This window comes from Amphibalanus amphitrite, unplaced genomic scaffold (assembly GCF_019059575.1).
Source record: "Amphibalanus amphitrite isolate SeventyFive unplaced genomic scaffold, NRLGWU_Aamphi_draft 000359F_arrow, whole genome shotgun sequence".
In the NCBI taxonomy this organism is placed as follows: domain Eukaryota; kingdom Metazoa; phylum Arthropoda; class Thecostraca; order Balanomorpha; family Balanidae; genus Amphibalanus; species Amphibalanus amphitrite.
In genome coordinates, this window is record NW_024881853.1 from 357,267 (window position 1) to 372,106 (window position 14,840).

Sequence of the window (14,840 nt, forward strand, 5' to 3'; positions counted from 1 at the left end):
GTGCTTCTTTGTTTGGTGCACTTATCCATGGGTCAGGTCAAATGAGGTCAAGTGAGGTCAAATGACGTTTTTGCCAATAACTTGGCACATAATGACGCTAGAGCTTAAAAAATGGTATCATTGTGTTCCTGGTGATCAGCCGAATCGAATGATATGCGATATGATGCAATTTGGTTAACCCTATTAGTGGCAGGGGGGTTGTTTTTATGATGATGAAGATGATTAGCCAGATGCTCATTATTTAGGATCAAAATTGATAGAATAGTTGTATTACGTTTCACCCACGGGGCTTCTTCGGATACATATAGGTAAATTCAACAAATAGAACACAGAGATGCAGGCCAAGCTCAGACACAAATCATGCGCATGCAATAAATATCGTGAAAGGATTAACAGATATCTTGAGATTTAGACGAATAATAATTTTAAGATCGACCCCTAAGTGCGTACTGCGCGCTATTATTTGTCTTTGTTAATAAATACGTATACCTATTTAACAGTCGACAACACAATACGTACTACGCGAATTACGCTATCATTCCATCTCAGAATTCGTACTACGCGCACACTAATACATACACATCATTCTAAATCACAGCTAACAATGACCTATAATAGTGCGTACTGCGCGCTATTATTTGTCTTTGTTAATAAATACGTATACCTATTTAACAGTCGACAACACAATACGTACTACGCGAATTACGCTATCATTCCATCTCAGAATTCGTACTACGCGCACACTAATACATACACATCATTCTAAATCACAGCTAACAATGACCTATAATACCCAATCATAATCAGTGTTCGGCGGTACAGCATATCTACAGGCGCTGCCTACTGGAGCCATCTGTTAGACACGAAAGGAACTACTGCTACTATGTAGGTATCGGTGTCATATAACGCTACCAACAGAACAAGCCAAGGAACAAGCGCTAATGTGCATATGATGATGTGTAGGGAACTGGATGGAGTAAGCGCCATGATGATGTGTTTTTGTTAAGTGCTGGTTTTTTGTTTCTTATCTCAATTGATTCAGTTATTAAAAGGTTCGCTTCGTCCTTGCATCTATGAAGAATAGAAATTTCGAAGTCAGTGTTCATCGGTTGTGCTGTGGGGTGTGCTGTCAGTATATGATCACCTAGGTCAGTACCTTTCCTTTTGTTCCTAGCGTCTCCCAAGTGTTCCATAAATCTAGTCCTCACCATGCGTTTAGTTTTACCAATGTATGTATCTCCACACATTTTACATTTAATCTCATACACAACGTTTTTGGTATGGCATCTACCTTTGAGGCCAACCTCACACGTACTGCAAGTCTTACGACACCCCCTGGGACAATCAGGGGGTTGCAGTGCAGACGAGGTCAGTTGATTTGAGAGTGTAGGTCCGCTTTTCCACGCAACTCGAATATCCAAATCTGAGGACTTCACTGCTGCGTTGACTTTACGTGTGAGGGTTTCGTCAATGTAAGGTAGAGATATGTAGGTAATATTGGGAGAAGACTTTTTCTTTTGAGATTGTTTGTTTTTATATCTGATTGCGTTTTGTATGTTACGAATCAGTTTAATCGGATAGCCGCTGGAAATGAATATGTCCGTTATTTTTTGTAGACCCCGGTCCTGTGCTGCTTTATCAGACCCCAAACGAACAGCTCTAAGCGACTGAGAGTGTATGAGGCTCCTTTTGGTCTGCATAGGGTGGCTGGAGTCAAAATGTAATATGATAGGGGCTGCTGATGGCTTAACATAAAGTTCTGTGGTGTATGCTCCTGAGGGTTCTACAGTGATTAGTGTATCAAGGAAGGGAATTTGTCTTTGTGACGAGAGATCGGTGCGTTCGAAGCTGAATTTTAGACAAGGATGGAAGCTATTAATGAACTGTATGTATTCATCTAAGTTTTGCGAGCCATGGGTCCAAATACCAAAAATATCGTCGATGTATCTAAGGTAAAGTGCAGGTTGTAGTCTATCCGATGCTAGTATGCGTGTTTCTACTGCGTTCATGAAGAGGATAGCCAGGGGAGGGGCTATACGGCTTCCCATAGCTATCCCCTGGGTTTGCTTGTAATATTTTGTACCGAAGCGTACATAGTTGTTTTCCAGACAGTGCTCAAGTAATTTTTTCACATCAGGGATGGTGAGACCATATACGTACACCTTTGACGAGTGGGTACGTAGCATAGCTATAGTCGCCTCTATCGCTTCTGCTGTGGGGATGTTACCGTAGAGATTGTTCACGTCTACTGTGAATGCGATGGCACCGGGTGGGAGGCCAGAAGGGAATCGAGTGCTCAGGTGTTGCAAATAGTCATAGGTGTTAGTTAAGTGGGCTGGTACTAGGATCAGAAGCTGGGTGATTATTCTCTCTAGGAACCACGAGAGCTTGTCAACTGGGTCCCCACATGCTGATACTATGGGTCTCATCGGGTTGCCTGGTTTGTGTGTTTTCGGTTGTTTTTATCCACCCCTCAGGTTTTTCGGGAATATCTCCGAAACCGCTGAAGCTACGATGCTGAAATTTTCTGACTTTTCCTAAAACTAAATTGGGCACATTCCCTGAAAATTTCAAGTTCATAACTTTACCAGGGGCGGCTCCAGGGCACTGGGAATTGGGGGGTCCTATTCGTGAAGCGAGTCATTTGGGCGAAGATCACGATGCTGCACCAGTTTTACGAACAGTAAATGAAAGGTATCATGTGATAACATATACAAAGTTATTGTGCATCCTCTTTTGACACGTTTTTGCTATAATAGGCGGATCCAGGCGTCCAAAAAGGGGGGTTATTTTTTACCTCCCAACATAGGTACCCTGACACCGCCTATGCATGACCAATACAATTTTAGTCGTTCTCTCATAAGAAAATTGTAACATAACAAGACCATTGCCACCCTTTTTAGAAACAGTACCAACAAAAACCTTATTTACTATACTTTTTGTGTACCCCCAATCTCAATGATCTGTATCCGCCTATGATTTTTGAAAATGCATATTTTTAGAATCCATGTGAATTCCTGGTTCATTCTCTATCGATCGGCAAAAGTTGCGTTAAGATTGGTTCAGAAACCTGGCCGTGATAAACAGTCTAAAATGTATCTGCAATTTGCCCTTTTTTACCCCCCTCTACCCCCCTATTGACATTTTTTAATTTTATTTTTTTAGAAATGTAGATCTCGTTGAGCCAAATCGAATGCCGTTTGAATTTTGAAAATCGGCCCGTTAGATCTCGAGATATCAAGGGGGGGTCGTAAACAGCCCCCCCCCCTGCCACTAATATGGGGTAGCCAGGAGCCTGCCACTAATAGGGTTAACTCGAACTTAATTTATTAATTTAAGTTTACTTAACCCTCGCCCGCACATGCCATTTTCCCATCCTAAAACGCACATGGGGCCCCGGGGTGGTTGCCACCCCCCCCCCCGCGCCATTTCGTTCCTGTTGGAGATAGAGCTTAGCAGTAAAGACCAAAAAGATTATTTGGGAAGAGACGAATCCAATGATACCCAGTTTTACCTTCTCAGGTCAGTCATTGACCTTCCAGGTCAGGTGAAACTAAAAATGTTGCTGTTTTGGGTCACCGTTGGATATCAAGTGCGCTGCTTATCAAATACCGATGACGATGCTGTTTTCTGGTGCCAAGCCAGCTAGAACCTCTTTGTCACACTATCCGACCAGAATTTTGCTGCTGAGGTCATTTCAGGTCAAGTTAGGTCAAGGTCAATTATATGTGTTTGTATGTCTGTGTGTCTGTGTGTAAACTGACGTGTGCACCGATTGTTTTTGGGTCCATATCACATGAAATCATGATCTGAGAAGCTTTTACCAAAAATGCAGTCCAAAAAATTCACAAAAAGTAAATTCAGCTTGCCTAAAACGTAATTATCTTAGATGACCTAGGTTGACCTTGACCTTGACCTTGACCCCTGTACATCGTCGAACAACATGTTCCATGATAGGTGGGAGGTAAGACTGGCAAAAAAGGCCGAAATCAGGGTGTCAAAAGCTCACAAGGCCCATGGCAAACGCAAGATGTTGAGAATTGGCCATTTGGGTCATGACATGACCTGAAAAACAAGGTCATATCTCCGAAACCAAAAATTACAGAAACTTGAAATTTTCAGTGGACATCAAGAAAGGATAGGCGAGCAGCTATACGAAAAATAAGCCTTCTAGCTCTAAAAATGTTGAGTGCAGAGCAGAAAGACTGCCTGGGGGGGGGTGGCAACCACCCCCCCCCCCCCATGTGCGGGCGAGGGTTAAAATTTAAGAAAAACTTTAAGTACACTTAAGCAAGCTAAAAAGTATCTCATTCGACGCGCCTGGACGTGCTGAGTTCACTGGTGCTTTTCTTTTTGCTTTATCTTAATTAGATCAAAAGTTAGAAGCGAAAAACTTTTGACCTGTTTTTAGCGAAATTTTTACATTTATACCCCCCAAAACCCCCTAAATATTGACCTAGAGCAACCAAATTTGCACAGGGGCGAGAACTCCAGGGGGCCCACCTACCTACCAAATTTGGTGTTTCTAGGTGCCATAGGAGCCAATCGCGAGGGGGAGTCGCATCGACCCCCCCTGCCAGGCCGTGTTATGAAAAATGCCCTGCCAGGGCGAGGGTTAAGTCACGTCAACGTTGTGACCTCTTCATTATAAGTCAATGGCAGAAAATTGAAATGTTCTTCTTTTGGCAAAAAAAAAAAAACATCCTCAAACATCGGGACATAGGTGGACAATGGACATGACACACTGAACCGGAAAATTGCACCTGTGGTCCCTTTTTGTCCCTGTGGTCATTTAAGTTCATGAAACGCCTCCAACAGTTTTTTTTTACAATAACTTAAGATAGAAACATGGTAGAGCGCTGTAAATACCATGATTGTGTTCAGTTCAACAATGCAAATGACAGGCAACATGACCTTTTCCGTGACCTTGACCTGAGGTCAAATTTTTAAGTTGACCTTTTCAGGTCATTCGACGTATCTTGATGAGATAAACGCGATCCCAGTAAAATCGGTATAATACAAGCTTGAAGAGCTATTATAAAAAAAAACTTTCAAAAACAACTTTAAATTTTGAGACTTGTTCCCTCTGGAGGCTGAACCATTGGTTTTAGGTAAAATATGAAATCATTGATCAGAAAGACCTTTGAAAGAGTCATCGAATGAGTTGTTCTGCTACGCCGTAACTCCATTATTTCCCGACTTGTGCGCGCCGATTTATGACACGTTCTCAAAATCGGGAACGAAAATTCGTAAAAATGTTACATTTGATGACCTCCAGTGACCTCAGCGATGAGCTGATCAAAAATGATATTTATGATTCCGAAAGATCTTATAGCGAACTATCTTTCTAGTTGAGATTTATTTGCCATTGGGTCTACAGTGCAGGGATATTTCTATCTCGCACTCTTCTGAGATGCAAAGATAAGAATTTGTTATCTCTGCATCTCTCTGAGATGCAAAGATAAGGTCTCGAGGGTTCATAGCCAAAAATCAAGAGTTCAAGTGATGATATGGGTCAATAACCGAACGGCATTTTTAATGGCTGTTTAAGTTTATGTACGAAACTTATGAAATAAAAACAAACTACTCTAAATCTTTTTTTTACATAGATGAATACATTTAAATATAATATTTAATTAATTAAGAATAAACCTCAACATAGAAAGATATAGGATTCCTCATGGCTCACTCGTGGAAGATAGGATATCTTTTCCTCGTGTGTTACAGAAAAACCTTGCTCCTTCGTCGCTCGGTTTTTCAGTAACCCGCTTGGAAAAGATATCCTTATCTCCCACTCGGAGCCATGAAGAATCCTCTATATCTATTGCTTTTTACCGCGTCTTTCTAGCTTTCTTACTTTCCGAGATAACCTTGGTGGGGCCAAAAAGGCGGAGTTGGCTGGTGGGTGGGCTAGCAGATCCGGGAGAAGGGATTCTGGCCATTTTCCTCTGCTGCATGGCTCGAAATTGACAAAAAAATTATCTTTCAAGAAACTTCACAGACTTATTGCAAGAGCTCGTTCTAGATAATTCCTAAAAATAGCTCTAGAAAAAAGTTCACTCTAGAAAAGCACACTAGAGCCAAAAACAAGATGAAATCCGATACGTATCCGAAATTTGGTAGCCTCTTATGACGATGGGTATCGCGGGGTCAAATTCATCTTTCTGGGTCCGCCAGTGACCCAGCATACCAGGCATAAGTGAGACATTACAATGAGCGCAAATCATTGTCCATCTCACCGTTCAACTCAAAGGTGAGTGCGCTGGGCCTTACGCCGGCGGGCGGCCCATGACAGGCGCGTGACATTCCTCGTGCCGCCCTTCAGCCGGCCGGCGCCGCGTTCCAGGCCGCCGGCCGCCATCTGCGCGCCCGGCGGCCCGCACGTGCCGCCGGCGTCCCCCGTCGGCCGCGTCGAGCCCGACGCATTCACCATCGTCGGCGGCGACGCCGGACGCGCATTCCTGGCGTTCCTGGCGCGCCGCAGTGGCCGCCGACGCCGCCTCTGCACCTGTCCCCCCCCCCCCTCCGTCGGTGCGCCGCACCGCGCCGCGCTGAGGGGGGGGGGGGGGGCGCCGGGTCCGCCGCGCCGGGGCATTGGAGGCGGCCGGCCTACAGCTGGCACCGGGGGCACCCCACACCTGCTGGGATCCCACTGAATGCCTCGCTGGTATTTAATTGTAAGGGGAAACGGTGTGGGAAGTTGGAACCGTGAGGTCGGTGAGGTGTAGCTGCTCTTGCTCTTGTTATCGGCTGACTCGAAGTGCAGCAGAAGCTAAATTTTAGTTTTTGATACATCAATCAAGTGAAAGAGGACAGTAAATTGGAATATTAACCACGTGTGCTGGTCTGTAGTGATGTTTTCATCGACAACAAAGAGGGTCTGGTGGGCAACGTTCAGCATTCCTGCTGACAGGATGCGGGCAATTTATTTCTCAGATGGGCAAAAGTAGCAAATTTTTGTATTTTGCTTAGCCATACTTCATATTTTAGAAAGTACAGTGGCCACTTCTGATTCACGTCTCTGCAAGATTCCGTTCTGTCCTAGGTCTGGTCATTGTTATATATAAATAGTTGTAGGCATTCATTCGGAATGCCAGTGTTTCTTGCAAGTGGGTGAAATGGTCAAACCGGGACCGCATGAAGTTTCAGTGTGACATGGTAACCTCAACAACAGCCTCCCAATGAACAGTCCGCCTCCGCAGAATAATCCATCTGAAGAAATGATATATCCGAAACAACCATCATGCTGTACTTCTGGGACTACATAGTTCCCATATCCCTTGAATGGGAACGTTGAAACGTTTTTAATTTTGATTGACTATTGTTATCTTCAGGCTCCACTGCGAGCGCTCCTGGGATTAAAAACGCAATCAATTATTTTTCTGCAGTGGAAGGGATCGGGCGGTGAGTCCAACTGATATGGGAGCGAGCACGAGCGTGGGAAAGAAGTGGGACTCTTGGGGGAATAGTCGGTCAGGGGCTGGAGCCAGCTCGAGAAAGAGAGAGAGAGAGAGAGAGAGAGAGAGAGAGAGAGAGAGAGAGAGAGAGAGAGGGAGAGAGAGAGAGAGAGAGATAGAGAAAGAGAGAGGGAAAGAGAGAGAGAAAGAGAGAGAGAGAGAGAGAGAGAGAGAGAGAGAGAGAGAGAGAGAGAGAGAGAGAGAGAGACAGACAGACAGACAGACAGGCAGACAGACAGACAGACAGACAGACAGACAGACAGACAGACAGACAGACAGACAGACAGACAGACAGACAGACAGACAGACAGACAGACAGACAGACAGACAGACAGACAGACAGACAGACAGACAGACAGACAGACAGACAGACAGACAGACAGACAGACAGACAGACAGACAGACAGACAGACAGACAGACAGACAGACAGACAGAGAGGAAGGGAGGGAGACCGATGATTAGGCATAGGAGAGACATAAGAGATACGGAGAATGTTCAGCAATCAACAGTGTAATTTAAATCACTCGGAGGTGAAAAGTATAAGGATAAGTTGTGCGTAGGTATTAAGGCAAAAATAATCACAACTGACGACGCAGCCGATCATTTTTTCCGCGACTTCTGTGCAAGAGGCGATATATCACTTCGGCTACCCATTGGGAATCGCTTGGGGCACCGCGAACCCCCAGCCGAATCATGACCGTCTGTGTGCTGAGGTGTGGCAGCAGCTCGTATCGGATGCCGATGCGTGGACTCTGCAGCATATTAGCATAACACCGCCTGATCGAAGTTCTCAGCAGTCTGAAAATAAGACTGGGTCGAGGAGACCTTTTGCTGCAGTTTTAGTGGAATCAGAGCACTGCGCCGGACTCTGGCCGGGAGTTCGGGCCACTCTGTGAGCTGAGAGTGAGAGCGTGCTGGGCGGCGAGAGGCGGCCGGCCTCCGACCTCCCGCCGTTCTCGGTCAGTCTCAGTGTCACGGCGCGTGGCACGTGCCACCACGACGGCGGCACGGGCACGACGAGCGCCGGCCGGCCGCAGCCACGCTCCGAGCGTCGGCCGGCACCTCCTAACGAGCGGCACCGCGCCGCGCCGGAGCCGCGCCGCTCCCACGCCGCCGTGGGAACGCCGCCGACGGGGGCGGCGCGGCGGCGCGCGCATGCGCCCTGAGGCCCGTCGGCGGCCGCCCGAGCGGCGGTCGGTCGTGTGTCAGACGCAGGGCGGCTTCCGTCGACGGCGGACGCGACACGTGACCTCCCGGCGACGTCGGCGGCGACGACACGTGACCGTCAGCCATGATCAGCATGAAGCGCTCGGTGAGCGACAGCGACTGCGAGGACGCCTTCACCGACGACTGCCGAGAGTGAGTGCGCCGCCGGACAGGACCGCGCTGCTCGCGGCCGCTGGTCTGTCCTCTGCCCGTCTCTAGTTTTTGCCACATGTTTTTGAAACAGATCTGGCCGGGTGCTCTCGGTAGAGAAGCCTGTTATTGGTCACTGATACATCTCTTTTGCTCTCATGGATGATTTCAGCCATCTCTAGCTTCGAGTATTAGGAATAAATTGGTTGATTAATTCGTGCCCTCTCCTGGTAGTTGCCGCATCAATCTAGCCGTGCGGATTATATGGCCCGCTGCCGTTATTGTGCCGCACCAGGCTGTGTACCGTACCGTGTTTTGTCTGCAGCCAGTTACACTACACGTATGTCCATGTCGTCTGACCCGTCCTTCCTCTGCCGCAGTGACCAGTCGGGTGAGTTTGGCACCCACCGCAAGAGGCGGCGCGGGGTCATCGAGAAGAAGCGGCGCGACCGCATCAACAATTCGCTGGCCGAGCTGCGACGCCTGGTGCCCACCGCCTTCGAGAAGCAGGGCTCGGCCAAACTGGAGAAGGCAGAGATACTCCAGATGACCGTCGATCACCTGAAGGTGCTGCACGCCAAAGGTACGTCAACTTATGTTGTCCGCTGGCGTATAGCATCGGGATACTTATGTCGGTCCTGAGGCCACATGATAGCATAGACTGCATGCGCATCGCATGTTTTTGTTGTTCATAGCTGCTTCTAGCTTCACCATGTCAATAACTATCAACGTATGTTTCAGTTTTGTGTTGTATTCGCAAATGTCATGATAACGGTTTTGTTTTCTGCAACAAAACCGTTTTAGAGGTCTGGACAATGGACAAACAACATAACGTTGTGGCATTCCTACTCTCTTCTCAACCGTGATGACTTCCAGTGAGCTGACTGATATCCTCCCTCCCCCCGTGAGAACCTGTTTCCTCCCCACTCTCCCCATTGTGAAGATCTGCCCCCCCCCCCCCCCTTATTGTGAGGACCTGTCCCCCTGGCCGCTCGGCGCGGTGTGCCCGGGGAACTGGGACGGTCCGTGGGCGGCCATCTGCCCGGCCTTCCGGCGCCCCCGGCCATACATCCGCCCCACACGGCGGCGCTGGTGGCGTCCAGTGGCTCCCGGTGGACAGGTGTGGGCTACCCTCGACCCTCTCCGCTTCCCAGCAGTCCAGGTATTCAAGGATTATCCGATAGGCGGGACGGGGTAGTTACGGTGAACAAATCGGTTGTGTTATTAAATTATTAATTTGGTAAGCAGTGTTCTGTGCTTTGAAAGGTGCTTAAAAATATTTTTGAGTCAAAAATATAGGATCGTTAATTGTTATTTCCGGCATGTTCTGATTTCGATTACCGATAAAATTATCCATTAACGATACCTTCATCGCTATCGGTCCTTTGAAAACATTTTTTCTCGATTTTTAGATCATGAGTGATCAATACCACCATTTGCCAATTACAATTACCTATCCATTCGACTCCTCCTCGCGGCTCCATCGTAACTAAACGGTGCGTATATACGTCCCTATGCCCCGCTGGCGGCTGGGTCGTTCGGGTCACAGAGCGGCGCACCGCCGCGGCCCTTTGTGCGCCCGCCGGCGGCGCGGTCGTTCCCACGTGCGCTGCGCCGGCAGCTCCCAGGCTCGGAGCGGGCAGGTGCCGTCGCCGCCGCCGGGACCGGCGCTATGAATGGAGCCACCGGGACGGGCCGGGACCGCTTGGCGCCGACCCGCTGTCAGTGACGCGTGGGGTGAGCTGAAACGGTGGGAGTCACGGCACTGAGCTCACGGGCTGAGACTAAACTCACGGCGCGCGGTCACAGAGTCGTCTCGTTTGCGGTGGACGGCTAACCGCTAACTGTCCGCCTACCGTCCGTCCCGCGTCGGGCAGCCGTCCGTCCCGTGTCCGCCTGCTGTCCGTCCCGTGTCGGGCGGCTGTCCGTCCCGTGTCGAGCGGCCGTCCGTCCCGTGTCGAGCGGCAGTCTGTCCCGTGTCGAGCGGCTATCCGTCCCGTGTCGAGCGGGTGTCCGTCCCGTGTCGAGCGGCTGTCCGTCCCGTGTCGGGCGGCTGTCCGTCCCGTGTCGGGTGATTGTCCGTCCCGTGTCGAGCGGGCTTCCGTCCCGTGTCGAGCGGCTGTCCGTCCCGTGTCGGCCTGGTGTCCGTCCCGTGTCGAGCGGGTGTCCGTCCCGTGTCGGCCTGGTGTCCGTCCCGTGTCGGCCTGGTGTCCGTCCCGTGTCGGGCGGCTGTCCGTCCCGTGTCGGGCGGCTGTCCGTCCCGTGTCGGCCTGGTGTCCGTCCCGTGTCGGGCGGGTGTCCGTCCCGTGTCGGGCGGCTGTCCGTCCCGTGTCGGGCGGCTGTCCGTCCCGTGTCGGGCGGGCTTCCGTCCCGTGTCGAGCGGCAGTCCGTCCCGTGTCGGGCGGGTGTCCGTCCCGTGTCGGGCGGCTGTCCGTCCCGTGTCGGGCGGCTGTCCGTCCCGTGTCGGGCGGCTGTCCGTCCCGTGTCGGGCGGCTGTCCGTCCCGTGTCGGGTGATTGTCCGTCCCGTGTCGGGCGGCTGTCCGTCCCGTGTCGGACGGGTGGCGGAGGCACGGGACGGGTGACGGGGCGTCGCGTCATCCAGTGAGGAGCGTGTGGCGATGGTCCATCGGCCACTCTCGGCGATAGGATGGGCGGGCGGACAGTTGGTGTTACTGTGCTGTGCGCCGCTCGGGTCACTGAGGTCCGCAGCTTTCCCTGCGACTTTGTTCTACGGAAAGTCGCTTGTTGAAACGGCCAGCTGGGCTAAACTTTGTCTGAATATCATTGTGCATTCATCCAGCCCCGACTTGGATCCAGCGCAGTCGTGGTGTCCTCTCGCTGGCCATCTGACCGGCTATAGAAGTCCGGTGCCTCTGTCCTCTCTCCACCGGGGCTGCATTCCCCACCTCCGCGCTCTATCGCCGGCGCGCCTCCCACCTGGCCCGGCGCCGGAAGCGGGTGCCCACCACGCGCCGGGCGCGGCCCAGCTTCCGGTGCGTGCGCCGCTTCCCACAGGGCGGCGCTAATGGGGGTCGGAGGTGAGCCGCCGCGGCGCGACCGTTCCCACGACCGAGACGAGACGGTGTGCCGGCGGCTCCCCCGGCCGCTGGATCCACCGACCTGTCCACCGATCGTTGGAGGAGCATTCTCCACCGAATATGTAATCCTCTGGGCTCCGACATCCACACTAACCGATATATAAACCTCTGCGGCCCCACTGCCCGATACAGAAATATCTCAGCCTGTTGCCCGGCCCTACCGACCGTCTCACCGACCACCGTTACTGACGAGCCTCTCTCTTCTTTCCAGGACTGGACGCGCTGGCGTACGACCCAAACAAGTTCGCCGTCGACTACCACAGTATCGGTTTTCGCGAGTGCGCCGCCGAGGTGGCTCGCTACCTGGTCACCGTCGAGGGCATGGACATCCAGGACCCTCTGCGACTGCGGCTCATGTCGCACCTGCAGTGCTACTCGGCGCAGCGCGAGCTGGCCAACAAGCAGCACAGCAGCGGCTGGGGCTTCCAGCCGTACCCGGCGGCGGCGGCTGCGGCCGGCGGCGTGCCGACGCCTGTGGAGGCGCAGAGCTACCACGGCGCGCTGAGCGGCCACTGCGCGGCGCCTGAGCCGAGCGCGGCGCCCGGCTCCATGGCGCGCTACGCCGCTGCCATGCCGGCCACTATGGGCAGCGTGATGGCCGCCCAGTACCCGGCCAACAGCGGCTTCGGCGCCGTCACCGGCCAGACGGTGAGCTCGTACGGCCTGGCCGGCCAGCCGACGGCTCAGCACACGGCCAGCAGCAGCAGCGCGGCCGGCTCGCCGCGCCCCTACCGGCCCTGGGGCACCGAGCTGGCCTACTGACCGGCGCCCGCCGCCGGCGGCAGCACACGGGGCGCGGACGGACGGAGCGGTCCACTAGTCATTTTGTGATATACGGAGACGGTTGAAGAGATGGTTTCTGGTCATTGTGTATAGAACGATAAGGTATGGGTCAAGTTGGTATGATGTGCTTATACGTCTTCAACGCTAGTCTTTCTTGTTCACTTTCCAGTAGGCAATGCCTACTCTATTCTGTCAGTGATTTGAATGCTCGGAAACATCCTCAGGTAGAGTAAGTTACCGGATGTCTGGCTAGCATGATGTTCTTTTATCTACCGTGAAATCAATTAGCTTTCATTCTATACGTTATCTGCAATGGTTTATATCCGCTATAAAGGCGGTCAAACCCTTGTTTTTAATTCATGCTCGATTGAAACTCTGAGGCTCAATGTTTTGCATTCCATTTCTAGTCGACATGTGTATAAAACGTGCTATAATGCGTGCTATTTTTACATAGTGTGTGATTTTGTGTAATACAAAACATATTGAAAACAATATTCCTTTTTATACACATATTTTATTAAGATAAACCTGCCAAGGAAGGGGTGATTATCTTGCCTCGCAATACGCATTGAGTACCCTCGTATATTGCGGTTATAACACTGCGGCATTTTCCGGCCTCCCGACCGTAACAGCTGCGCGCTATGAGCGGTGCTCGCTGTGAGTGGGTGCTGAGCCTCTCAGAGGCCCCTCACACCGGTATAGGGTCATGGTCCTGATCCGCTCCTTCAGAGGTCGATGTAAGTAGGTAGGTACTTCGAATTGCTTTGTTAATAATAGGTGCACCGTTTAGCTGTCACTTCAACGGGCAGTTGGCCGGTTAGTTCATGGCAGGCATCGGTAAAATCCTTTTTGAAAGGATTGCATTCCCAATCCACATTCCTAGTGCCGAAGTGGATTGCATTCCTATCCGCAATCCCCTTTTTTCACTTGGATTGTAATCAAATCCGCAATCCTTTTTGTGCAATCCTGTTGTATTATTATGTGCACTAGTGGATCTGGGGGAGGGAGGGGGGCATAGGGCCGTGCCTCCATCCCCAAATCACCCATTTCTAGTACCTTAGTCTTGCGAGTAATTCCTATCAAAGGCACAGGTATTTTATGGGAAATATTTTTTCCTCAAACACCCCCACATTTAAACCTCTACCCAACCAGTGTTTTATATTTTTAAAACTCGCCCTCAAATACGTAATTTTGCCCTTCCTATGTAGTTCATCAGCGTATATTATTTTGAGCGTTTAACCCTATTCCTGGCGGGCTCCGCCGGGACAAGAAACTGGCGGGGGGGGCCGATTCGGCCCCCCCCCTGAGATCTCGAGAACGAAGCAAGATAGCGACAAGCGGTAAACGGCATCGGATACGCACGGCCAAGATCTACAATTTTTACTAAGGTCATTTTCAGGTCAGGTCAAAGATGACGTCACAGGGGTCGAAAAAGTCAAAATGGCGGCACTAGATATGGAGAGAGTTTTTCTCGAATAACTTTCGAATTAGTCAAGATAGGAACAAACTAAGGGCATCATCGTGATCCTCTCGTCAATCCGCATCGAATGATATATATGTTGACCTCGAAAGGTCAAGGTCAAAGGTTGACCTCAGGTCACGTGACCTCGAGGTCATCATGTATATCATTCGATGCGTCTTGACGAGCTGAACACAATGAGACCATCCACGCGTCTGTATCTTGTTCCTGTACGGAGTTATTGGCCAAAAACCTTTGGTGACCTTTGATGACGTCACATGACCTCACAGCTGCCCAACAGCAAAACAGACCTCAAGGTAGTGAAGGTTGATCGTATATGAAGTCATGTATGGTATATGGGGCCATTCCGACCCGTTTTAGTGGTAAAAACAGGGAGTTGATTTTTCCCCCATTGACTTATAATGGGGAGGTCGCGAAATTGACCTGACCTTAGGTCACCGATATCAAAATTCCGAGATATACAAATTGCACATACTGGTACCCTAACTAAACCCTGAAGAGAAGAAATTGATCGGTCAAAAACTCTAGCTCTGGCGTGATTGCAAACTTTTCTGAGGTAGCGTCACCAAACCGCCTCTGGTGACCTGACCTGAGGTCAGATCAACTCAAAATTTTCAGACATGTTGCGTAGAAGCCTTTTAGGAAAAGTCAGAAAATTTGAGCT

At 50.6% G+C, this 14,840-nt stretch overlaps 2 protein-coding genes across 2 annotated transcripts; one reads left to right on the top strand and one right to left on the bottom strand.

Moving 5' to 3' along the window:
• Positions 1-253: 253 nt before the first annotated feature.
• LOC122389484 lies at positions 254-2,156 on the bottom strand. The gene is made up of 2 exons (XM_043381595.1): positions 785-2,156; positions 254-609 (listed from the first exon to the last, which is right to left on the bottom strand). Exon 1 carries the CDS (start codon positions 2,046-2,048, stop codon positions 939-941), a length of 1,110 nt encoding a protein of 369 aa, XP_043237530.1. The 5' UTR covers positions 2,049-2,156; the 3' UTR covers positions 254-609; positions 785-938.
• A 5,759-nt stretch (positions 2,157-7,915) lies between these two features.
• LOC122389485 (hairy/enhancer-of-split related with YRPW motif protein-like) lies at positions 7,916-13,188 on the top strand. The gene is made up of 3 exons (XM_043381596.1): positions 7,916-8,817; positions 9,195-9,397; positions 12,125-13,188. The coding sequence occupies exons 1-3, from the start codon at positions 8,750-8,752 to the stop codon at positions 12,673-12,675; spliced, it is 822 nt and encodes a 273-aa protein (XP_043237531.1). The 5' UTR covers positions 7,916-8,749; the 3' UTR covers positions 12,676-13,188.
• The last annotated feature ends 1,652 nt before the right edge of the window (positions 13,189-14,840 follow it).

What these genes read in the sequence shown, in the direction of transcription:
- LOC122389484 (XM_043381595.1), bottom strand. Translation starts at nt 2,048, where the DNA reads ATGGGAAGCCGTATAGCCCCTCCCCTGGCTATCCTCTTCATGAACGCA.
- LOC122389485 (XM_043381596.1), top strand. Translation starts at nt 8,750, where the DNA reads ATGATCAGCATGAAGCGCTCGGTGAGCGACAGCGACTGCGAGGACGCC. An exon ending in TTCACCGACGACTGCCGAGA is followed by an intron (nt 8,818 to 9,194) that starts GTGAGTGCGCCG and finishes CCTCTGCCGCAG; the next exon opens with TGACCAGTCGGGTGAGTTTG. An exon ending in GAAGGTGCTGCACGCCAAAG is followed by an intron (nt 9,398 to 12,124) that starts GTACGTCAACTT and finishes TCTTCTTTCCAG; the next exon opens with GACTGGACGCGCTGGCGTAC.